Raw genomic sequence first — 27,500 nt, 5'->3', positions numbered from 1 at the left:
ATTTTAGTCTAGTTTTTATTTGTTGACGAAATTGTCGATATATTTAGTCTTAGTTTTAGTCATCATAGCTTAGTTTTCATTTAGTTTCCATTTAGTGATAATGATATCACTAAATGGTGTCATTTAGTGATGATATTTATTATTAAAGCAACAAAAAGCTAATGGAAATTACAGTTTTTCTGCTTCTTATAAAGTTATAGCGTGCTGAAATAGAAGCCTTTGCTCTTGCAGCAATAAGAACACAAGATACAGGTTTTCAATCCTGTTGTTGCCCAGCACCTTTGGCAGCAAGTACAGCAACATTGTGCCATCTCATAATGAGCATATTAGTGAGGACCAATTATATGAAGATAAGGTTGAAAATAGGGTGAAGCGCTCCATTAACTTCCCATCAACGCTTTGGGGTCTTACTTTTAGATAGTAGAACGGAGAGAGATTCTCCAATGGTTCGGTTGCCAGCTGCTGAGCGCCAGTGCCGAGAGCTGTATAGCTTGAACTGATTGAATTAGTTTGAAATGAGTTGCCAATTTGGGGTTTTGGATAAATGTTTTTTTTTGTGTGTGTGTGTGTTTCTTTTATTCAAGTCTTTGCCAGACAGAGGCACAGAGTGTTTTAGTTTTTTTTTACCTCTGTACAGATGGTGAAATGAAATGAGGGAATTTGAGCATTTGTTTGTTTGCCCCTACTCAAGCGCCCGTGGTAATTATAATTCAGCTGGCTCCCATGTACTATTATAAACCCTGAGTATCGGCTAATGCCATCAGGTAGGAGGTACGAGGTCCATGCGTGCAAATATAAGCATTCCTTTGTCATCTGTCAATCACACTCCTTAACAGAGTCCTTGCAGAGGGCAGACAGGGTAGGGGTCGAAGGTTATGAGGTGAGGATGTTCTTTTTGCACTAGGTATGTTGGTGTGTGTGTGGTATTTATATGTTGTACGAGTCACTGTGTACCTTTATTGTCTGGTCTTGTATTGTATTGTATCTGTATGCTGCAGGGTGGGGCCTTGGGGTCCAAGACAAATTTCTCCTTCGGGAGACAAAACTAAAGAAACCTTGACTAACCGTGACTCCAGTCCTGTCCTGCCAGGCAAATAGAATTCATCATGGCAGAGGGGACTTCATTATACTACACACACACACACACACACACACACACACACACACACACACACACACACACACACACACACACACACACACACACACACACACACACACACACACACACACACACACACACACACACACACACACACACACACACACACACACACACACACACACACACACACACACACACACACACACACACACAGCTTTGGTCTTTATTCAGGTAGACAAAAAAATGCCCTGGGTTAATTACCAAGGCTATTATTCAGGTGCTGTACGTATTTGTCACCTCTGATTATATGTTAGGCCTACTGTACTAATTGGCTCAAACTAATTATGAGCCCCTAATTTTAATAAGATTAACATTTCCCGCTGCTTTATCTTTGCCAAAGTGGGTGCCATACATAACAATTGGGCCGGGAATGACTGCTCTACATTGCTGCAGGGATTGGGCGACAGTGTGTCCTGTATTTTGGCGAGACAGTGCATCTGCAATTTGCAGACACAGTGAACCCCTAAAATTGGGGCAAACCCAAAGAGAACAAAAGCACGATGGCCTCATTAATTGCCATGGGACAAGTCTTGTGATCTAAGCATCAGTGCCAATATCTTAACATTTTACATTGACATTGACTAACTCCAAATCCCAGGTGTAACGTTGTGTAAGTGAGGCTTCAGGATCAGACTTAGCTTTGTTACATCACAGGTTTACAGGTGTAACTGGTTTTTTTACCAGCAGTGGTTCCCTATGGAGACCAAAGAGAGTCCTTCGTGTCTGCTGTGGTTTTTTGAGCGATGCCTAACCGCTCCATTACGCAGCAATGTGTGTATGATGTGTACTGTGTATGTCTGTCTGTCTGTGTCTGTCTGAGCACGGACAGCTACAACACCTAAAGTGGCCAGTAGAGTACAGCACAGAGTAAAGTGACACAGAGTACACTACATTACGAGCCCTGTACATGACAGATTGAAATCCTGGTGTGTGACATGGACTTGTAGCGTGGAAGTGTGAGACAGAGGGTCCATTCCACACAGGTGCAAACAAAGGAAATAACCCACCTGCCATGAAAGCTACAACGCTTCAACCATTTTCAACACTAAATATTGCCATGCCATCTTGCAAAGTTCTAAAATAGGCTCAGACACGCATTTGCTTAACCCAGAATTGGAAGTGGGAACCCCTTTTGGTGTTTTAAGCATTATGTTGTTGCAAAACAGCAGATCTACAAGCTCGTAGCGCGCCACGAGCTTGTAGGTCTGCTATTCTTTCAGAGGAGCGAACATTTTTAACTCAAATCTTTGCTTCTGGGGGGGGGGGGGGTCGACGGCGAATTACATTTTTGGGGTCCCGGACATGCAAATGTTTGAGAACCACTGACATAGAAACATGGGTTTTTCAGAAAACTGTCAGGATTTAGAAGGCATTCGTAGAATCGTCCTCAGGTCTAAATGGGTCAAGTTGCGATCGTTGTCTTTTCTTTCTGTGCATCTATTGTTATCTATTATGATGGGTAGCCGATGCTGGTGCCAATTAGCTCCAGGATTCTTATAGTATGCATACAATACACCCTGCATAAATTACAGGATTTACACAATAGGCATGCTAATCTTTGCTTATCACAGCTGCATATCAGTCTTCTATCTACGCACCCTAAAAAAAGAGAGTCTGTGCACTGGACTGAAAGCGGCACTTGAATGAATAAAATGTAATTTTTATCCATTCTGTATGCTATAGAGCAGGCTATATGTTAATACAATATAGTATGTAATTGGAGTGCGTATTTAGTTTGTCTCCCATACTCTTTAATTGAGACATTTAAATCGTGTCAAAGAAAGGTCATCAGGTCTCACCTATAGACACTGGATCTGACGCAAAGTTTGACCTGCAGGTGGTCAAGATTCAATTTATCCGCCTGGGCAAGCAGGCCAGGAAGGCTCTATATATATATATATATATTATAGCTCAATGGTAAAACATGTCAGCACTTGCGCACAGGAAACCAGGTTCAAATCAAGGTTAGAAGAGGGAAATTACATAGTGGCAGGTTGAAATTGTCCCATCATCCCATGCGAAGGAAGACAAAAAAAACTAAAAAAAAAAAACTGCCAGTCAGCTGTAGGTGAAGCGTGAATCCCTGGTGGCCAGAGGAGTTTATTAGACTGAGGCTGCGAGAGACAGCTGCCCCTGTGATGATACAGGCATGTTCAATGAGCCCGCCCTGGGAAATTAACGTTCAGCAAAGTATAGTGTATTATCCCTCCACTCCACTCTCTCTCTCAGCCATGTGTCAGGCTACTGCTCCCAGTCCAACGGTGGTTAATGAGACAGATAGACAGCTGAACATTATAGCAATATGAGGGCACACACCTAGCAATGATCATGCCATGGATCACATCAAGCAGCCAAGCAGGGGTTGGATGGATATACAGGAGAACTGGGACGCCGTTGCAAATCGGGCCCTGTGCTTTCTCTCTCTCTCTCTCTCTGATGGCCTATATAAAATGACAAAAATAATGAAATGAAATTAAATATTCCCAATAGATTTCCGGGTGCAGCCTTCCGGGTGCTTCAAAACGCCACTGAGCAACTTCCACTGACATGAATAGCGGGGGGGGGGGGGGGGGGGGGGGGGGGGCTTACGCCAGTTCAGACTCTATCCTTTTAATACTCTATGGGCGAACCCGAGGCGAACAGGCGATGGCCGAAAAGCGACATCGCCTGGCGATAGTGGGCGATAGCCAATGAAATTCAAGCGACGCTCGCCGTTGGTCTCTAAGGTCTCCCGCTGTTAAAGCGTACTGGAATCAGAGCAATAACCCACCTAATCCCTCCCCAGTCATGAGTTATGAATGTAAAATGTGCAGGATGTAAATTATCATGTAATTTGTATTTGTGAATGGACTTCATAATGAAAGTGTAGTCAGTTAAATGAAGTCTTCTCTCCCTCTCTTTCACACTTATGCCAGTGTGCCAGTGCAGTGATCACCCTCCCCTGTGCCAATGCTGGCATCCGTGTCTAAGGTTGCCTAGCAATAGCCTACCCCTGGATTAGAACAGGGGTTCTCAACGTTTTTGGCCGGGGACCCCCGGAAATGCTTTGGCAATGTCTCGGGACCCCCTCCCGACCCCCAAAATAAATTGACTGCTACAATAACCTTAATAATATAGACAATAGGCCTACACCATAAATAAATACTGAAACCAGATATAATCATTAGGGAAGGACAAAGGTGTATGCATGTACTATGTATGTGTACTATATGTAAACTCTTCATTTCCACTTTCCAGCCATTCAGTTGCAAAAAAACAAAAACCTTTTTCATTATAATTTGGGGACCCCCCAAAATAATTGGCGACCCACCGAGATGTCGCGACCCACGGGTTGAGAACCCCTGGATTAGAAGATGCATGGGTGCAGGTTTCATATTGGATCGCAGCCACCTTGTTTCATATTAGAACGCGTCCTCAATCATAAACACGGAAGTGCGTCTCCCCTCGTTCTGCTGCAGTGCAGAGTAGACACACACACAACACAGACACGTGAATGCACGATCAGCCAGAGAACCATGTCTATTCTGTCTTGTATTCTGCCTGTTCTCAGGCTATACCTGGTCGGGTTTAAGGTGCTGCTAGCTCAGCTTTTTAGCAGACCCTTCAAGCTGCCAGGTGGGTCCAGTTCTTTATTATTATACTGTCCGTCTCCCGGTTGGAAGTAAAGTCAAACATACATGTCTCGCATTTCATTCAGTGTTTAAATGCAGCCAACAAAGTGTGTTGTTGTAACGTAACGCCATATGGGCTATCAGTTAACATTGCAAACTAATAAAGCGAGCAATGATATTGCTTATAGGGCAGTGCAGCAGGGTTCCCAAACTTTTTCATGTCAAGGACCCCCAAATTGACACTAGTTAGCCAAAGATCCCCAGTTTGACTAGCCCTGAAAACATGACTGCCATGATGATTATCATGACAGTCATGCAGAAACTTTACCCTGTTTTTTGCGATCGCTACATTTACACGAAATCCGTATATATAAACATTCGGATTGCAAATATAAAGTACTCACTTTTTATCCCACGGGTGTTTAGTTAGTTGCTGCGCCCGAAATTAGCACTGCTGCATCCCGCGTTGTTTAATAAAAAGCATTTTTATCCGAGCGCCCCGGCTACTTCTTTCAAACGGGGTTCGTTTGGGAAATCCACAGTTGCACACCGGGAGCGCACTCGCCTATTAGTCTGTATTGGCAGGGCGGTCAGCGTACCGACCGATAGGGGCGCGTAGTTGAAAGCCAATGGCAAAATAACAGCTCGGATAAAAATGCTTTTTATTAAGAGTTAAGAGAGTCATGTTTTGTACTCCGTACCTCATTTAATGGAATTTTCTATATTCGTGAGACCCCCAATTTATATTGTAAAATAAAATTTAATTTAACTCCGAGAGTGTACAAATGGAACCAAATAGCCCGATTATCCTCCTGGCATGCACGGACAGCAGTGTAAACCACAGTGTAAACGAAAGAGTTTCATGGTAACAACTTTACCTTACTGCCGCTGCGAGTCAGAAGTGCGCTCTATTTGCGCAGAATGCGCACTCTAATTCACAGTAACTAGTCTATTATTAACGTAAAGTAAGCTGCGTAAAGTTTTATACAAAAATACATATTTGGCCACCGGCCAGGCTGACCATATGAAGGAAAGGCAGACGCAGAGGATTATCTTTTCAGGTTTTTACTGATAGTGTATTTCTGTACATGAAAGAAATACATGAGATTCTCTGTCAATCAATAATAATGGTAATCATACAATAAACTATAAACAAATCATAAATAGCAGTTAATTCAATGTAATAACTCCAATAAATCATATTATGGAATAAATAATATCTAAATAAGTCAATCAATAATGTAGGCCTAATGTATCTAATTAAAGCATCAGGTTTATATATCAAATATACATGCATAAATCTAATACACTCTCATATAAATATAATGTCAAATATATATATATATATCTAAAGATGATGCACAGTTATAGGCAGTCCAAACATGTCTGATTAGTCCACATTCCATGTTCAATAAACCATCAAGGAGATAAACAACTCCAAGAACTGCTGGTCATCGTATAAACAAACACACTGCAGCAAACATTTGACCCAAAGCACAGTGAGGGTCCATGGGGTGAGGTTCATGAGGCAATGAACAGTTGATGTTCCGCAGGCTGTCTGACTCACGTTTAGTTCTTGGACGCACACGGTTTGAGGGTTGAAGAAAGGCGTTAGGGCCGATTCATACTCTTATTTTAGAGCCGAATAAAAGTCGGGTCGGCTCTGTAGAGCCTACAATTTGACGTCATTTGAGGTTCGGGGGGGCGGGTACCCTCCTAAAGTCGGCTCTTCGGTGCTACTGAAAATTTCTGACGAGCCGAAATCATTTTGGCACTACAGCGCCGAAACAGCGGTAAAATAGGAGTATGAATCAGCCCTTAGTTCTGGCGGTTGGGAGACAACATGGTATGGTGATCATATCATTCTGAGCATGCATGCATCAAATCAGGGAATGAGTGCAGCTAGTTCTACTTAGGTCACATTCTCACCTAATACTTCGGTAGACTCGAATGCGTATGGGCGGGGATTTTGGGATTCTTGCATATTTAATTGGCTACGGTTTGCCTTCACACTGTCATGATCCGCAGCAATTGGAAACGCAGCAGGGGGGACCTTTATCAATGTGTTCCATTCATAAACTATAGCCTACACAGTGAAATGATAAATCTATGGTGATAAAATTATACTCATAACGTGCATATGTGTCGTGCCGTCTGGGACTGCCCCCCCCCCCTCTCTCTCGCTCTCTCACTATAAGCACGCAGCCACGCACTGTTCTTTTGGGCATGGAGGCACAGCGCTGAGCGCACTGATATAACAGACAGCAGCGCAAAATGTTTACAAGTTTATCGAGATGAAAGTTCCTACTCCCCACTAGTCCCCACACAGTGACAGCACTCCATGTTTACGGCACGCACGCACAGACAGACAGAATATTCTGTAGGCTATAATACTATTACACTGCACTGCAGTGTTTGTGTTTTCTTAAGCAATTGATTAATGTACTCGTCCTCATTTCGATCAGGGCTTCAGTCTCCACTCTCCTCATTCGACCACGTCTATCCACGGTAACGGGACATCTTTGCGCTGCGTAAAATATGCCTTCTCCGTCTCCAACTGTGTTCAGCTCCTCACCCGCCACATTGTTTGCTTCATTTCCTTTATTTGCTGCGGATTGCATTCACACCTGCACCGAATCGTAATCAAGTGCGATTGGAAGCGAAGCGAAACCCCCGTTTTTGCTCGGAGTAAAATGCGGTTCTTTGCTGCGCATTAGGATTCGAAAGAGCCTTCACACCTGCCAAACGAAGCGCACTTTCTGAAAATGCGCAGCAGGATTCGTTTTAATCGCAGCAAAGCTCTCTGGTGAGAATGCGACCTTATATAGCCTCCCACAGCTGCGCGTGGCCAATGAACAAGTTGCCTCTCACTCAGGCTTGATTGGGTGTCAGTGACTCTCCAATCCATGAGCCTTTTGACAACACTCTTTTACTTTCTCTAATAACAACCTAAAACATGAACCTTGAAACCCCCCCCCCAAAGTTGTCCTTTAAAGTGGTTCAACTGATTATGATGCTAAATATGTGACCGGATTTGACTGAGAGTGAGAGCCTGCCATATTGCGCAATTAATCTTTTCCCAAAATGAGTTAATAGCACAGGCAGATGCATACTACAGCATGTCTGAAATAAATGTCAGCTGAAATCGACAAGTAAATATGAAATAAATGCTTAAACATGTAGCTAGGTGTAATGTTAGAGACCACAGAAGTGAACATTTCAAGCCTGTTTTCTCAACTCGCTGTTCTTATAAACCATATCTCCAAAACTGGTGGGTCAAACTGAACAACCAACATGTCAATTTGAAGCTATGATTCTCTGATTTCATATGACATGAAGAAATATCCAATGGCAGTCCCGCTCAGTCAAATTTGGTCACATGTCAACAAGTTTTGCTAGGGACCTGGGACCCCCTGGAACTCCTTCAATTAAGGACCCCTGGGGGTCCACGGACGGACCCCAGGTGGAGAACCTATACTGATCTTAAAGGAACCTATGAACCTCGGTGAAATGGAAGCCTGTGTGTTTTTAATAAAGAGGAAATGTAGTGTCATATTTATCAGATCACAACATTGTGCTCTCTGTCTGTCTGTCCCTGTCTGTCTGCCTCTTCCAGCGATGCCCAGGCAAGATGGCAGGGTTGCCATAGTAACGGGAGGATCCAGAGGCATAGGCTACGAGGTGGCCCGCCACCTGGCCAGCTTGGGGGCACATGTTATCATAGGTATGGTATATCAAGCAAGCACTCTATATTTTGATTGATTGATTATTTATTTATTTCCGTGTCCTGCACACAATGTGTCCAACCCTCATGGGTTTATAAGACACCATTTCACAATTGCATTTACAGCATGTTTACATTACATAATTCACACATAAGGTTCTACGGTATATATATGTCCTTTATAAGGCAGTATATACACCTGTGTTGTTTTTGGCAGAACATTTGGATTTTAGTTTCAGCCGTAGTCTCTTGAATAGTTTTCATTTAGTTTCAGTCAAAACATTTTAGTCACCTGGAATATTTTAGTATTTTAGTCGACTGAATATCATAAGATTTTAGTCGACTAAATCTACAGTTAATGTAGTCGACTAAAATGTGTTTTGGTGGGCCTTGATGCCCTCTTAATGGCTGATTTTACACTTGCTGAAAATAGCCGATCTACAAGCTCACGCATTGTGAGCTTGTAGATCTGCTATTTCCAGCATGCACCCAAGTGTAAAATGAATTATACTGGATCTCTTGTCCACTAGTCCCTTCCTAACATTTTAGTCTAGTTTTTATTTGTTGACGAAAGTGTCAATATATTTAGTCTTAGTTTTAGTCACCATAGCTTAGTTTTCAGTTTTCGTCAGTGAAAAAAGGTAGTCGACGAAAAATTTTCGTCTTAGTATTAGTCGACGAAAACAACACCGCTAGTCTACACCTGTGGTTTTCAACCCTTTTTGTATCAAGGCCCATTATTTATTCAGCATTTGAGCCACGGAACCACCATTTGATGAGGTTTAGCCTCTCAGACCCATTTGAGCCACGGAACCACCATTTGATGAGGTTTAGCCTCTCAGACCCAAAACTTGTTTGGTGGTTGTTGTTGGATAGATGAGATCTTTTCCACAATTAAATGCTGTATTGATGTTGATACAATAGGAGAGATAACAGGCAAACGATCAAAATAACAATTATTCTACATTCTCTAATTAGTAATTTCGTAGACTTATTGTAAATCAAGTAATGGCTCGTACACACTGTACTGTACTGCACGATATTTTCCCCGATTATGCTGTCGGGATCATTTTTGGCGCTCACCGTCAAAACTCCCGATCTGATGCAAGATCGGGCTTTGATCGCCGAGGTTTTGCTCGCTGTGTGCGAAAGGATCTGCGAGAAGATCCAGTGCCTATGAATGCACTTTATTTGAGACAGTTAGGCAGCACATCTGACAAGAAAATCTTTGCACATATAGTCACCCATTTTTTTCTCTCCACTGTCATCTATATTTGGGTCACACCGAGCAGTCTAATCCAGGGAGGTACGATTATTGAAGTATTCTATAAAGGGTCTCCGTGCCTTAGTGAAGCCTTCGGAGGTTCCTCTGAGAGAGAATTTAAGTTTTTCTAAGCTTAAGAAGTACATCACATCGTTGAGCCAGATTGAGTGAGAGGGTGGATTTGGCGACTTCCAAGATAGTAATATTCTTCTAGCTAACAGCTGCAAAAGCAATAATCTCTAACTTCTGATTCTTGTACTGAAAGGGGTTTGACAGTGTGCCTAATATAGCTATCAATGGACAGGGTTGTAGCGCAATTTCTAGCACGACTGACAGTGAGATATCTGACAGGGAATTATTAATTAATTAATTATAATCAAGATTTAACGTCCTGCCTCGCTATCACAAACATTTCACCCTGTGTGTGTGTGTGTGTGTGTGTGTGTGTGTGGTTGTGTGTGTGTGTGCGTGTGTGTGTGTGTGTGTGTGTGTGTGTGCAGAGAGAGAGAGAGAGAGGCGTTCTGTCTGTGTGTCTCGTGCTTGTATGGCACCGTGCACGTACGTGAGCTGTCAAAATGAATTGGAATAAAAAACAAATGTAGCCTACAGTATATGTATCGGGTCTGGATCGCATCTTGGTGAACTCTTGCAGTGTGTGATGCCAGTCAGCGATCAATCATTTAGTGTGAAAGCCACACGGATAGAATGATAGAAAAAAAAAAGACTCCTGTAGTGTGAAATACATAACGATCTGATGAGTCGCCAACAACTTTAAAACTCCTACAGTGTGTATAGGGGCCATTATGCAGGTGTTTAACAATAATTTAACTCTTGAGAGCGTAAAATGAAACCAAGATCTATAGGTGATGATTGAGTCTTCTCCATGTATGGCTAAGTATCCAGGGTTTGATGAGGTCAGTGTCGTGATCTTCATATTATGGAGACGCCCATATGGAGCGTCGGCCATATATGTTGGCGTGACGTGTCACGAGGTGTGACGGGCTGACGGCCATATAGGGTGGCATGGCCTGGCGGACAGACGGAGAGGTTTTGCAGGGTTTCATAGTAACCTGTGACCTACAGTCGCAATAACACATGGATTAAAGTTCTCAGTTGCCACGACTGATCTCAGTCATTGGATTCCATAGTAGTCAGCATGTCTTCTATCTATATGGAGGCACCAAAAAAAAGTAAATCCTTATATTTATTATATTGACTTGAATTGTATTTTTGGGAGGTTGCAGTGACCTTCAAATTGACCAACAAACACTAATCAATTTATCCGTGCAGGGCACATCTCAAATCTCTTATTTGATATTAACTCGCTTGAACCTGGAAATGGCTCTGTTCCGCCATTTTGAAGGTAGTTCCCGAAAAAGAAAATAAAAAGCTCAAGATGGAACAAGATGGCAGGGAAAGTGTAAATGTCTTGTACTTTTTCATATATAAATTAATGAATCAAATGTATTTTATCTCATAAATCTCACTCACAGCACCCACTGTCACTGTTGAAGTGAGACCACACAACCACACATTAAGCCTATCATTATTGTTCCGCACATCATGAGTGTAATAATGTGTGCACTATTTCCCCACAGGATGAGAGTGTGGGGGGGGGGGGGGGGGTAGGGGTGTCGTCGCGAATGAGTGTTGGTTATTGGTTAACCCATTTTGACCTGAGATCAGATTCTAAAAAGGTCTGTTTGAAAATTACATTTTTCTGAAAAAGCTATGTTTCTATGTCAGTCGTTCTTCGATTTTTCAAAAATAGCAGACCTACAAGCTCATAGATCTGCTATTTCTCAATAGCTAAAGCAAAAGGGATTCCCGCCCAAAATGGGTTAAGCGCATAAGCGGTCGGTTATGCAGCGCTGGGCTGGGGAGGAGGGGGGGGCGCATAAATTAATTAGAAAATGCATACATGTTTAAGTGTGTGAGACACATGAGTGTGTCGGTGAAAGCAAATGGCAGGCAGGTGTGTGTTTGTGTGTGCACGTGTCGACTGTATATGTGGGTGGAACTATAGTGGGTAACGTGAGCGGTATATACACCATTTCCATTTTAATGAGCGGGCCTATATCAGTGTGGCAAACTATGACAGATGACTCAATAACAATGTAAATGTATATGACGTGTGTGTAAACAGAGTGATGAAGGCAGGGTTTGTGGGGGGGGGGCTTCAGAGGAAAGGGCATCTCATTCTATATATATTTATTTTCTGCCTTTATTGGATACTGGATAGTGTACAGTATGGTGGGGAGAGAGATGGGGAGGGGGGGGGGGGTTGACACGCGGTAAAGATCGTCGTGATCGGGAGTCGAACACACGACACGGGGGGGGGGGGGGGGGGGGTGCCCGGAACCGTAGCTTGTTTTATTTTCATGTCCATTATTTTATTGATTACTTTTTAATAATCGAGTTTTTGAAATATATATATATTTTTTTATACAGTATAATCAATTAATTGATTAAATCACGTATATAGTGTGGTGCAAAATAGTGGCGATACATTGTGAAAATAGCCACGTTCCTTCTGAGCTTGTATAGATCTGGTGAATGATTCTCCACCCATAATGACATGATCCCAAAATAGGGATCCATTGATTATCAATTATTTCAATTAACTGGTTTTGTGTTGTTCAGATCCATTTTGCTTTTTGTATGAATAGTTTTATTAATCGTTTTAAGAGCTTGCTCAGGGACTACAGATGGAAACTAGATAAAGTGCCCCTCGGGGCACCGGTCTCCTGTCTCCACCAGGGCAGGTCATGTTGTGGCCTCCTGGTGGCGCTGTAATAGGCCAATGTGAAAAGGGTGACATTTCTTCTTACGCCTTGAATGGCAATTGGATGATTTGAGGCATTTTGTTCCAAAAATCCACTTGTTGGTGGCGCTATAACAGGCCAATGTGAAAAGGGTGGGATATATTCCTCAGCCTAGTAGGAAAGTCCGTGAAAGAATTCACGTAAATTGCACGCTCCGTTCACGATTTGAGGCTTTTTGTTAAAAACGGGCCAATCCTGCAAACTTTGAAAGCCAATGTTAGCCAATTAGGATGGACTATTTCATATCGGACAGATCCGCTTGAACACATGACTATAGAGATTTATGGCTATAACTCTGGCCCATTAAATGGATGTGAAAACTGACGTGTTGATTAATGAGCATTGTCCCTGTCAAATAAATAAATACATTTTAGCTGATATGGAAAGATTCTAACGCTATACAGCTGCACCGTCTCTTGGTTCGTTGACAGCACACGTTTAATTCTGAGGGATTACATTGGTGTTCCAATATGGACATTGCAAATACATCCATTCTATTTGCAATCCACATTTTTTTCCTATTGTTCTCCTGAGCCCCAATTTCTCTAAGTTAGTGGACACGTAACGTAATCTCTTTAACTCAACCTGGTGCTTGATTTAGTGTCTTTAATCACATTTACTGTGTGTCCACAGGTACACGCACGCAAGCACGCACGCACGCACGCACGCACGCACGCACACAGTATTCTCATCATGTTGTCAATGGTATCGCTTGTGGTTACTGGAAGACGACGTGTCCCGAATCAATATTTGCACAGTGGATGTCTGGCTGCCTGACATGCGTCTGAGCGTATGCATTGTAAACACAGTTCCTTTATCTAACCTCTCCTCCGACGCATCCCTGTTATACAGTGAAGATAAGTGGCACAGCTACAGGGCGCCACAGTGGATAGATAGGGTTATGTTTAGGTTGATTCCTGTTTGAGACCACCCTATTAGAGCCCGCCACCGATGCCAGATTGTGGAGTCTCTCATGCAGATCCTGATTTAGGAGAGTTTTACTGATCTACCGATTGTTTTGAGTGATCATGTAGTGTAGGGCAGTGGTTCCCAAAGTGGGGTCCGGGGACCCCCAGGGGTACTTGAGGGAGTTCCAGGGGGTACCTAGCTAAATGATCATTTGGAACCAAATGGACCCTTATGGGTCTGTAACTCAGAGAGCGTACAAATGGAACCAAATGGACCCCACATGTTTATGGGGGTCCCTCGCATATCTTTTCAAATGGGGGTCTGTGGGGCTAATTAGAGTCAATTTGGGGGTCCTTGACATGAAAAAGTTTGGGAACCACTGGTGTAGGGAACAGCATGTACAAAACCAAACCATGAACTGACTTTGTATAAAACGCATTGTGAGCTTGTGGACTTTTATGTTCACAATTTATTTTGTAAATTAATACGATTATGACGATTTATGCTAAATAATGCAATTATCTCAAATTGCGATTAGACGATTATTATGTCATAATAGTGACAGACAGGCCTATAGCTCTCACAGGTGATTAACCCATTTAGACCTGAGGACGATTCTATAAATGTCTTCTAAATCGTTCTCAAACATTTTCTTGTCAAGGATCCCCAAAAATTATATGTAATTGGCCGCCGACCCCCATCTGAAAATATGTAGTTCCAGGTACCCCCCCAGAAGCAAAGATTTGAGTTAAAAACGTTCGCTCTGAAAGAATATATATTCAAAGATTTGCACTATATTTTCAAGATTTTAAAAAAATAGCACGAGCTTGTAGATGTGCTATTTTTCAACAGCTAAAGCATAACATGACGCTTAAAACACCAAGAGGGCTTCCCGCCCAGAATGGGATAATTAGTGGCGGGGGGTTGGCAACGCAATCACACAAGTCTCCTGGCGGTGGCACCGAGGTGGGCTTCAGATAATATCAGAACACGTTGATTGCTTCAGGAGGAAAGTCTGCGCTGGCTGTCCTCGTGTGTGACGCGCGTGCAGGCTTCTGAAGCGGCTGTCAGAATAGCAATGTTGGTGTAAAATGCAGCGGTTGTTTAATGAGAGAAGCTGGTGCTCAAGGGGTCTTATACTGTGTACTAGGACAGACCACTGCATATTTAGGGCTGCTTAACAAGTGTGTCCTTATCTTGTCGGTAAGAATCCCTTCCTATTTGTGTGTGCGCAATATGGTGTAAAGACTGGACTTGAAGTATTAGTCTCCATGGTGTTTGTTAAAGGAGAAAGTCTGCAGGTGCAGTGGCTTACATGAAACAGCCTCCTTGTCTCTTGTCTGTAAAGATTTATGGTTTAACCACATGAACCCCAGCGTCCCTATTCTGGCCATGTCATAGTACAGTGTTTTTTCCACCAGCGGTCCTTGAGGTGATTCCAGGTGGTCCCCAGCAGCAAAATGGTGGAAAGTTGGCAACCAAATGGACCCTTCTAGATCTCTAACTCTTGAGAGCGTAAAATTAAACCAAATGGACCGGAAGCTTAGTTATACCTACGATCTTCCCGTCTGCTATTTTTTTTTAATTGTGAAAATGTGGTGCAAATCATTGAATATTTCTTTCAGAGCGAATGTTTTCAACTCAAATCTTTGCTTCTGGGGAGGGGTCCCTGGAACAACATATTTTCAGATGGGGGTCGGCGGCCAATTACATATAATCTTGGGGGTCCTTGACATGAAAATGTTTGAGAACAACTGACATAGAAACATGGGTTTTTCAGAAGACTGTCATGATTTAGAACACATTTGTAGAAACGTCCTCGTCCTTAAGTATTAAAACCACGTCACTCTCTCATCATTTTGTGTCTGGCCTCAGCTGAACTGTTTAGTTTCAATTAATTAGCTTACGTGAACTGATAATGGCAATCTGGATAACTGGCAAATTCCGAATTGCCGGTGCATGGCAGACTGGATATTTGGCTTTGTAAATAAGCATGCATATGGGATATAGGCCTATGCATGGATGTGTGTGTGTGTGTGTGTGTGTGTGTGTGTGTGTGTGTGTGTGTGTGTGTGTGCGTTTGTGTGTGGGGTATGTGCGTGCGCAAATCCCTCCCTTAAGCAGCCTTCCCTCTGAAACTTCCGGCTCCCTACGAGGCGACCCGGGGCTGCACCCTATAGAGTGCATGGGGTGAAATGATGTCTCATGTCAGTGCTCTTGGAAAAGCCTGCATCATAATCCAAGATTAGTAGATGCCTGCGGAGCGCTCTTGACCACTGCATGTAATAATAATAATAAATGCAATTATGGTTTATTAAAATAATGGCAGTATCAGAACCCGGGATTGGCTGTCAAGCTGCATCAGAGCCTATCTATTATTACAATTGTCAAGTTGGTCGCCAATGAAAAGCGGCAAAAGATGTGAACAGGTCGCCAACTAGCCAATGAAAAGCGCCAAAAGCTGTGGACATGTCGTCAGAGCTCTCAGCCCCTCCCCTTGCGAGCCTGCAATTTGATCCCTCTCTCTCCGAGACCCGCAGGAGAAGAATCTGATCTCACGCAGGACAACAGAAACAAGGAAGAGGAATTGAAGGCGCTTTTGCTTATTCCTTCGAAATGTCTGTCTTTAAAATATCACTGACACAGCGAATCCCTTACTTACATCAACATTGTTCTTTGTCACTACTTGGTTCGTGCCGATATTAACATTACAACGATCGCTTTGGCGCTACTGCCGAGTACTTTGGATTTCACACACACACACACACACACACACACACACACACACACACACACACGCACACACAGGCGCGATTACATACAGTTTTATTCATGCAAACAGGGCACTTCTGCCGCGGAGTGCGTGGCGAAGTAACTCTGGGTTACTTTACTAGTAAAATTCTAGTATGGTACATGCCTTAACCGCTCCACCATCGCTGCCCTGAAGTTTGATTCCCTCAGTAAACACTGTTGTCTTACCAAAACCTCTCTCTCTCTCTCTCTCTCTCTCTCTCAGGTGGTAAGGATGAGAGAGAGGCGCTTACGGCAGTGAGAAGAATCTCCGAGGAGCACAAAGAGGCCAAAGGTAATTGCCACACACACACACACACACACGTGCACCCGTTGGCTCTTTGCTGTGTGTTTTTCCTTGCCTGCACATATTTGTTCATAAGAGGCAGAACACGGCACCAGTGTTTCCCCTCGGCATGTTGTTGAAGACCGCGCGCGCACACACACACACACACACACACGCACACGCACACGCACACGCACACGCACACGCACACGCACACGCACACGCACACGCACACGCACACACACACACACACACACACACACACACACACACACACACACACACACACACACACACACACACACACCAGGAATGAATAATTATAATGATATACAGTAGCTGGTGTTTACAGCACAGCTGATGTAACTCCCTTCTGTCTGGAACACCAAAGCCAGGATTTATGCTCCGTCACGCACGCAGCAGGAAAAGCCGATCTACAAGCTCACCGCGGGCTGCGGACGCGACCCGCTGTGAGCCTGTAGATCCGCTTTGTCCCCCGCGGTGCGTCAGCAGAGAGTTGAATTCAACAGCCTCCTTTATTGACCCATGAAACACATAAAGGTTATTGATAATACTGTGAAAGTAACAGTATCGACCCATTCAGGACGGGAAGCCCTTTTAGTGGTGTGTAGCTGTTGAAAAATAGCAGATCTATACAAGCTCATAGTGCGGCACCGAGTGCCACACTATGAGCTTGTAGATCTGCTATTTTTGAAAAATCGTGAAATCTTTAAAAAAAACATTATACTATGCCCTCTATAACTTCATTCTAAAATGTAAAACACATCTTCACCTTAAAAATAGTTCATATTTTAATCCTAAGGGGGGCGCCATTTTACAGTCACTCGTCTCGTTGACTTGCAGTCAACAAATAGAATAGCGATAGCGCGTCTGTCTTGTTCAGCCTAGCCCTTTTTTAAATGTTTTTTTGTGGCTTTCGCCTTTATTTTATTTCCTATGGACATGCAGTAAAGGCCGTCGGGATCGGGAGTCGAACCCGCGGCACACTGCCAGACTGGATTACCAGCCAAGGTGCCTGGACCACTGAGCCATGGCCAAGTAGGCCCTTTTTAGATTAGCGTTTGAGTGGTTTTGGCCGAGCGCAGACAGAGTACCCATTCTGGACGGGAACCCCTTTTGGTTTTTTAACTAAGCATTATGTTATACTTTAGCTATTGAAAAATAGCAGATCTACAAGCTCATAGCAAGCTTGTAGGTCTGCTATTTTTGAAAAATCTTAAAAAATTAAGTTTTTTTATTTCGACGTCAGGCCTAAATGGGTTAATTGCTGCTGCATGGTGGTGGTCTATAGGACAGTGACAGGTTGAGAATCACCAGGTATTAGTTGGATAAACCGTTGTTGCACCCATACTAACGAGGAGCAAGCAGCCCCTTGGGTAGCCTGCCTGTCCTGGCTGGGCTCCGCGCTGTGGGCAGCAGGTCCAGCTGGCAGCCTGCTCCCTGTGTGTGCTAGATAATGTAATGTGAACCTACTGGTCCCATTGGGGGGAATGCAGTTATGAAGCTCAACCCAGCCGATCACAGCCGTATATTCTGTAGGCAGTGGAGAAATTATTAAAACACAATCAGCGCCGGGATGTCTTTCAAAATAGAAGCTCGGGGTACCGGGCAGATATGGGCAGCATTTACTCTGAAAGCCGGGGGCTTCCGTTCCGTACAAAAACCCGGGAGGCATAATGTTGCTTGCTTACCATGCGATCATTACATTAAAGTCTCTCTAGAAGCGTTAATAATATTCCGGGCGAGAGGCATGTTGTTGAAGTCAGAAATTAAGAAAGAAGTAAATATATAGCCATCTGGTCAAAACCACGGAGAGCTCCCTAGATCGTGTGCGGCCAACCATTTATTTCTGATCGCTAAACAATGAAGTGAACGGGAGCGAAAAATCTAAGAAATTAGAAAACAAATGTTGAGAAGTACAGTGAAAATAGCTGATGTACGACCTTGCTTATGTAGATCGGATATTCTCACTTCAAATCATCTACCGTAATCTCTCTTTTGGGTCGCGGCCTGTAAAAGTTTGGGAAGCACACTGGTGTAGCTGCAGGTTGTCATTGAAGTATTTTCCTTTGATGATGAAGGATCTCGCCCAGACGGGGGCGGCGCTGGGATTGATAACTCCTGTTTGTAATTGGCAGCCAGTGTGAATCATGAGGGACATGGAGGAGGTGGGCGGGGGTTAGCCTGGCTAATAAGCCAGACGCGAATCAGCCGTACCGTCCACACGGCAGTGTGATGTGAGTCTGGCTTATTAGCCAAGGCTAGGTGGGGGTTGACTGTGGCACTGCAGACAGATACCTGCCTGTGCCCTGAATGATAATGCTTTGCTCGCGTTAGCTTGGCTCCACATTAGTGTGTGTGCGTGCGTTTGTTGTTGTGAGAGAGCGGGAGAGGGAGACTGAATGAGAGGGTAATGGATTCACAGAGGCATGTGTGACAGCCCCACTTCCAAGTTGTTTGATATCTCTCTTCTCCCTGCCCTCCTGGGAGTCCTAGGCAGCCATGCTGTGTATTTTGGAATTGCCCCGTGCGTGCGTGTGTTTGTGCGTCACGGGCTGGATATCAATCGGGAAGGATCCAGATTATCCAACGTGGACTCTCTGCTGTCAACCAGACCGGACGTGTCATATCATATTCCAAAATCCGTACACGTAATTCTCAGTATCACACTTATCGTTTTACATTATGATACAAACCGCCAAACCTCATCATTCACAGCCGTGTATAATTTCCTCGGACAAGCCTTGAAAAAAAATCTTCATGGTGAGAAATTTCTCAATCAGTGTTGCCAATTAGGGTTTGATAACCTTGTGGAATTTAAACTAGAATCACCGCGCCGCGGATGTACGCTTCTGCCAACCAGTAGTTATTTTCTGGGTCTGTCCTAGATGACACTATTTTAGCCTTGCGTAGCGATACTAACCCATTTTGGGGCGGGAACCCCTTTTGGTGTTTTAAGCATTCCGTTATACTTTAGCTATTGAAAAATAGCAGATCTACAAGCTCATAGCGTGCCACCAAGTGGCGCGCTACAAGCTTTCTTTGTGGCTTTCGCCTTTATTTTATTATTTTATGGAGGGACAGACAGTAGGCTGACAGGAAATGGGGAGAGAGATGGGGGGGGGGGGGTGACATGCAGTAAGGGCCGTCGGGATTCTGTGATCACCTAAACAGCTAAAAGGTTTAAAAGAAGCACAGAGTGGCATCTTTAAAGTCCATCTAGGAAAATGCCTCACTAAAAAGGAAGGTCTTTAGTCCCAATATGCCCCTCAAATATGAAACGCCCTGCACCCATGGTGGCCTTGATACCCCACGCGCACCATCCCCGCTGACTTCACAGTTTTTATCCTCTGGCTCTTTCCTCCTGTCATCCTTAACCTTTTTAGTGAAATTAATTATTTCTTTAGACTTTTAATCATTTGATGGCCTCGCTGCTATACCCTATAGCATTTGGCCCTTTGTGCCAACCACCAAAAGGCCAAAGTGTCCTTGCCCTTAAAATAATTAAATTCCAGGTCTTGGACCTTGCCAACAACCTACAGCCTAACCTTTGTATTTAGAGCAGGGCAGAGAGGAACTGTGGTTCGCTATATATACGCGAAGAGAGAAAGAAATGAGATAAACAACGTATGGCATAGAAAAGGGCACTTTCTCCTGAGACACGGGGCAAGTGCATGAGAACGCATGAGAACTGCAACGTGTCCTCTTTGCATGAGTGAATGTGTTTTTATGTTTAACCTCGTTTCTCCTGAGGCTACTATTTGTCACTGCAAATGCAAAAACATTTTATGCAAAAACATGTTATTTGTAAATTGGGCTGTTCTCAAAATAAAATGGCACGCAATGTGCCTCATCTAACAAGGATTAACTGTTCATACAGTGCTTATCAAAACAAATCACTTAACCAAATCAATTATGCCGCATTTTGTGGGGGGAACAAGATCAAGTTTATTTATGCTGCCTGGAGGATGGAAACTACTGCTATTGATGAACCCATGGGTCTTTCCTACATGTCGCTGTGCCGACTCCGTCTGTGGCACTGACTGGGACAGCTTCGGGGTTCTGGAGGGTTGATTCATTAAGTCTCTTCATATTTTAGTTCATGTTGTAAAGTTAATTAGTCCCTTCATGTTTCAGTTCAAGTAGTAAAGTTAACGTCTTTATGATTACTGTTGCTGTCTGTCACCGGCATGCGACTTCACTCACCTCCTCCAGGCTCCGTGAGTCAAAGTGTGGATGGAGCTGTTTGTGTTGTTCCATTTCCAAAACCTCCTGTACTACAGTATCTTCATCAGGACATTGTGTGTCCTGATGAAGGTCTAATCGACCCAAACGTCGACCTAATAAAGAGCAACATTTTGGCAAGTGTCTGACAGCGTGCGGGACCTTTTCTTTGTTTTTCAAAGATACCTTTTTTAACCCATTTTGGGGCGGGAACCCCTTTTGGTGTTTTAAACATTATGTTATGCTTTGGCTATTGAAAAACAGCAGATCTACAAGCTCATAGGTCTGCTGTAGGTCTGCTATTTTTGAAGAATCGTGAAAATGTGGAGCAAATCTTTGAATATATATATTCGTTCAGAGCGAGCGTTTTTTTCTTTGCTTGGGTTCCTGGAACAACATATTTTCAGATGGGGGTCGGTGGCCAATTTCATACATTTTTGGGGGTCCTTGACATGACATTTTTTGAGCACAACTGACATAGAAACAGGGTTTTTCAGAAAACTGTCAGGATTTAGAAGACATTTGTAGAATCATCCTCAGGTCAAAGTGGGTTAAGGGGTGAATTCATTGCCATGCACCATGCAGAACACATTCTATTAATGTTCCTATCTGTCCCTATCTCGACCACGGTCGAAAAATGATGAATGTTCACTGTGGAGAATGAACGATGCTTATTGTAGTGGAGCACTAATAACTGGTGGCTGCAACCCAGTAACCCCCCCCCCCCCCCCCCTCCCCTATATATTTTACAATACTATATACATAGTACTAGTACTATATATATAGATTTAGCTTCTGATGGGGGTCGGCGGCCAATTACATATATTTTTGGGGGTCCTTGACATGAAAATATAGACATTTGTAGAATTGGCAACAGTGGCAAGATGTTCGCAGTGCAATCACGCAAACAATGCTTCTCAAAAGTGAGGACCGTCATGGGCTCCAGGAGGGGGACCCTTAACTCTGGGTCTGTAACTCTGAGAGTTACATTTGGTTCCATTTTGGTTCCATTTGGTTCCATTTGTACACTCTCAGATTGTGGGTCCTTGAAATAAAATAAAACGGTTTGGGAAACCCCTCTAGCACCACCCGTAGGCCTACATGTGCACTACGCACACACTATTAGATGTATTGGGCAGATGGCTGTAAAATCAGCTGGAAATCAGCTGAATATTCATGAGCCCTCTAACCATTCCAGTGACCTCTTGACCTTTTCTCTATAACTCCACCCCGCTAGGCCACATCTTTAATTAATCAACAATATCTTTTTTACTGTAATAATAAACAAATTATTGATGATTTGATTTGATTGATTCTAAAAGTGTGAAAATAGCAGATCTACAAGCCCACAACTTGTGACACATTGTGAGCTTGTAGATCGTTTTTTATTTGCATGACACCTTATAGCTTATAGATTGCCTATTGTTGTACAACAATGACGTATGACTAATTGATGTAATCGATTATGAAAGATCTACTCAAATGTTGTGTGGCGATTCAGTGATATATAAAATATATAAATAACATATAATGTAATTTAATACCGGTATTCGATTAACCGACATGAGCGACATGAAGTCGTTGAGGCGTTCTAAATGTGGGTTAATACACGTCAACAGCTTGTTATTTAACAACTGCCCGTAGCTCTGTTGATTGACCAGAAGGTTAGTGGACCACTAACAGGGCTTTCACACCCTTTTAGTTTCGTGTGTGTGTGTGTATGTGTGTGTGTGCGCATTTGTCGCCGTTATATGTTGCTCTGCAGTGTGAGATGAGTTAATTGTGCACCTGGGCGTGCTTCCGTAATTGGCCAGCATGTTGTTGTTCTTTAGGGCACGGTGTGTGAGGTGTAATGGGCGTGTCCTTGGAACGACCTTTAGAAACAACAAATCCTATTGGTGGAAACCGTGGAAATATGCTAATGATTTTAGACGGCATGTGGGCTTAAGTTAATGAGGCTCCAGGCCCTTTTCTGCAAATGCTCATAAACAAACCCACAGCACGCACTGCACGCAGGCACGCAGGCAGGCATGCACCACACGCACGCACGGCACGCATGCACGGCACGCAGGCACGCATGCACCGCACGCACGCACCGCACGCAGGCAGGCATGCACCACACGCACGCACCGCACGCATGCACTGCACGCAGGTACGCACGCATGCACCGCACGCACGCACCGCACGCAGGCAGATATGCACCACACGCACGCACCGCACGCATGCACTGCACTCAGGCACCGCACACACACAGGCAGGCACCGCACGCACGCAGGCACCGCACAGCGCACACACACACACACACACACACACACACACACAGATACACACACAGACAGATATGTATTTCCATATTTATGCCTCAGGCAATATTGGCTGTCCACAGAGTTTAGTTCCGGTGAAGTTGAAAGTAACACATTTTGCCTCCAACCATATGAGCCTAGCGGTGTGAAGCAATGTTGTGTGCGTGTGTGTGCGTGTCCACTTGGCTGGTGCAAGACCTTCCCCTTTCTAACCCCTAATATAATATGTTTTGTCATTTTTTTCTTGTAAGATATGAATTTATTTTCAACAGAATGACTATTATTATCATGTATGTAATTGTAAATACATGACTCACATTTTTTGACGTTTGTTGACCACAAAGTGTCACTGGCACTGCAGCCACGCATGCACGCACGCACACACGCACGCACACACGCACGCAGGCTACTGGCACAAGGCATTGTCCCAGTGGCTTTGTGCTGTGCCTGGGAGCGGAGCGGGGGGTTAGTTTACCGTGTGGCTGAATGTGCTCCTCATCCCTGTTGGCACTTCATAAACGACCCGTGAAAGTGGTTATCCAGGGTATACAGCTTATACTATACTCATCTTCCCCTCCCTATATAACCAACTCCAGAATAGCATCTGGGGTACACAGTGTGACTTCAAATCAATATCGCCATTATTTCTAACCTTTTGCCTCCATTATGATTACAGTGACATTTCAGCGCTGTAAGAAACTGCAGTCACTCAATGTTATAATAATAATAAATAAATAGATCAGCTATATGTTGTCCACGAGCAATACAAAACTGTTTCAGAAACGAACTTTTATACTGAACCGCACTCCATTCCATCAGCAGGCATGTCATTATAGTTTCAATTACTTTAAAGCTTATACCACCACCAGAGCGGTGCTACTAGCCAGGCCGCAGGTGAAGACCTTAACCCATTTTGGACTGAGGTCGATTCAAAGAAAAGGCTTTCTAAATCCTAACATTTTTTCTGAACAACCCATGTTTCTATACTGTATGTCAGTGGTGCTCAACCTTTCTCATTTCAAGGACCCCCAGAATTATCTCTACGGGCCACGGACCTCCATCTCAAAAAATGTAGTTCCAGGGACCCCCCCCCCCCCCCCCCCCCAGAAGCCAATACTTTAGTTAAAAATATTCGCTCTGAAATATATATTCAAAGATATACATGTTCACGACTTTTCAAAAATAGCAGACCTATACAAGCTCGTAGCTATGAGCTTGTAGATCTGCTATTTTTCAATAGCTAAAGTAGAACAGAATGCTTATAAAACACCACAAAAGGGGTTTCCCGCCCAAAACGGGATAAAGGTGTCTGTTATAAGACCCACGGGAGAGGCTTTTAAGTGGTTTTACTTTGGTCCGCCTGCTAATAAAGTGAAAACACCACATTTGGCACACAAACAAGAGCTCATATCGTTGCTGTCGGCCCTGTAGGTGGAAAACCTTGTATGTTCAACACTGTGTGGTTTTTGGCGGCACATCTTTCATAGGATTTTAGTCGACTCAAGCCCACCACACACCGGCTGCGACCGTCTGCGGCGCGGCGCCGCGCGGCGCCGCCTGGAAAATAGAACTGTGTTCTATCGGCGCGCCGGGCGGCGCGGCTCCGCGCGGCGGACGGAGCCGGTGTGCGTGAGGTTCATTGAAAAGAATGGAGGCGGCTGTGTGCGCCGCGCGGCGCCGCGCGGGGGACGCAGCTGGTGTGTGTCGGGCTTAAATCAACTGTAGATTTAGTCGACTAAAATCTTATGACATTTAGTCGACTAAAACTAGACTAAACACAAAAATGTGTTTTGGCGGGCCTTGATGCCGTCGTAATGACTGTTTTTTACACTTAGCCGATCTACAAGCCCACAACGCGTCGTGCTGCGACACGTTTTGAGCTTGTAAATCTCTTGTCCACTAGTCCCTTCCTAACATTTTAGTCTAGTTTTAATTTGTTGACTACATTATCAGTATATTTAGTCTTAGTTTTAGTCACCATATAGCTTAGTTTTTATTTAGTTTCCATGTAGTTTACGTCAGTGGAAAAAGGCAGTCGACGAACATTTTTTGTCATAGTTTTAGTCGACAAAATCAACACTGGTCCAACAACAGTGTCACGTTTTAAAAAACAGTTATCGTTTTATAGACACAAGCTCTTAGTTGTGTACAGTTGTGTACAGTTGTGTACAATGCGTGTTACTGTTCACGCATTGTATTGTCGCTACTTAAGTAGCGACACTCTTACTCGTACGTCGAAGTAAGGGCATTCATTTTACGGAAAAACATAAAAGGTAAAGGAAAAATATTATGGAGATACAAGGTTTCTGCCCGATGGCGGCGATGCGAGGTCTGGGCACGGTGCCATGGAGGTATCCACATAGCAGCACTGTATTCAGCTGAAGGATATGGAGTGGAGGAGATCTGCTATAGAGACCTGCGTGGTATCCACATAGCAGCACTGTATTCAGCTGAAGGATATGGAGTGGAGGAGATCTGCTATAGAGACCTGCGTGGTATCCACATAGCAGCACTGTATTCAGCTGAAGGATATGGAGTGGAGGAGATCTGCTATAGAGACCTGCGTGGTATCCACATAGCAGCGCTGTATTCAGCTGAAGGATATATGGAGTGGAGGAGATCTGCTAGAGACCTGCATGGCCTGAACGCCTGGGGCTCCAATTCACTTAAGACAACATTAGTTTCTTTCAACCAAAGTTCATGTTTTAGGTTGTTATTAGAGAAAGTAAAAGATGAGTGTTAATTTGTTTTCATTTTCTGCTTTCTTTCATTTTAGGGATTTTAGCTGTTTTTGACAGGGGGGCATTCGAACATGGGGCTAAATATGTTTTCTTTTTTTACAAAATTTTATAGCGACTTATTTTTGTATTATTTACTATAGTCCTACTAGATCCCGAGAAATGACATCTGGCCACAAAAGATCACTGAATGTGAAGGGGGTGCAAGTGACCTGTTGAGCCATACAACACAGTATGGCAGCTCCTATACTACCGTACTACAGTAGATCCTGTTAGCCCCATGTTCGAATGCCCATGCACGCCCCCCTATCAAAATCAGCTAAAATCGCTAAAACGAAAGAAAGCAGCAAATGAAAAAAAAAGAACACTCATCTTATACTTTAACAACCTAAAATATGAACCTTGGTTGAAAAAAACTAAAGTTGTCTACTTGCCATTAATATAGTGTTTGCAACTGTATTAATTGATTGCCCCAGAGTCCCGTGGTGGGAGTTCTGCTCTGGTTTTGGTGAAATATGAAGTAGTTCCGGGCATCTTGCATTAAAAGTAAATTAATCCACAAAACTAGCGTCATTTGTATTGTTGCCCTATTTCTACCATATAGTGCAGCATTCGTTCATTTTTTACCCCTCTATCACACAGAACTACTGTATGTTTTTTTGTGTCCATATCACTACTCCAAAGAATAGTTCCATGGGATAGAGGGGTCAAAGTTGAACGTAGCCAGTCAGTCAGTCAGTCAGTCAGTCAGCCAGCCAGTCAGCCTGTCAGTCAGTCAGTCAGTCAGTCAGTCAGTCAGCCAGCCAGCCAGCCAGCCAGTCAGCCAGCCAGTCAGCCTGTCAGTCAGTCAGTCAGCCAGCCAGTCAGTCAGTCAGTCAGCCAGCCAGTCAGTCAGTCAGTCAGCCAGTCAGTCAGTCAGTCAGTCAGTCAGTCAGTCAGTCATCCAGCCAACCAACCAACCAGCCTTTGTATTTTTTTTACTTTGCTTGCAGGATGGATTAGTAGCTTAAACATGTAAGCTTCCATTCCCTGACAAATGTGTTGATCTTTTCCATTTCCCCTGCTTCACTTATCTGAACGTACCCCCTCCTCCAGGGTCACGGCTGTTATCTGAACCGCTCTGCTCTGGTATTGGCATATAATTACATATTTTAGCAGCTTAAACATTTAACTGGCAAAATGTGTTGGCGATTCTTACTTTTCTGTTATCTGAAACGTTCATGAAGTGCATACGGGTTATCTCTGCGCGCCAACGTGTGTCTCAGGAGTCGACAACTAGACATGGAGCAATATTTGTTTTTACTGGAGCACATGGGCAGGTCTTAATATTGAAGGTACAATGAGATGTACCTAATGTAATATATCGGTTTCGCATCATATATGCTGTGTCATCATTATTTGGCATCTGCTAAAAGGAATCTGGTATCGTAGCTGCAGTGGCCAATAGTTCATTGTGGACACAGAGACTGGAAACACACCAATGTTTCGGACAGCCAATAGGCTGCCTTCTTCTTTAGGGGGACGACGACTGAATCATTTAGACCTGACGACGATTCTACAAATGTCTTTTAAATTGTAGAAGTTTTATGAAAAACCTGTGTTTCTATGTCAGTCGTGGTCAACCTTTTTCATGTCAGGGA

General features: G+C 43.7%; 1 protein-coding gene across 1 annotated transcript in view; it reads left to right on the top strand.

Annotated features, from left to right (window-relative positions):
* Positions 1 to 4,644: 4,644 nt before the first annotated feature.
* LOC308330447 (polyprenol dehydrogenase-like) overlaps positions 4,645 to 27,500 on the top strand; it is a 38,365-nt gene continuing 15,509 nt past the window's right edge. Inside the window, exons 1-3 of the mRNA XM_080785299.1 lie at positions 4,645 to 4,780; positions 8,393 to 8,500; positions 16,515 to 16,583. Coding sequence (XP_080641425.1) covers positions 4,681 to 4,780; positions 8,393 to 8,500; positions 16,515 to 16,583 — 277 coding nt within the window. The 5' untranslated portion in view covers positions 4,645 to 4,680. The remainder of the gene's footprint in view (positions 4,781 to 8,392; positions 8,501 to 16,514; positions 16,584 to 27,500) is intronic.

Source organism: Protomyctophum bolini, assembly GCF_963924005.1.
Source record: "Protomyctophum bolini genome assembly, chromosome: 16".
In the NCBI taxonomy this organism is placed as follows: Eukaryota; Metazoa; Chordata; class Actinopteri; order Myctophiformes; family Myctophidae; genus Protomyctophum; species Protomyctophum bolini.
Note: the sequence above shows the minus strand (reverse complement) of the source record. Positions and strands in the feature narration are given on the sequence as shown.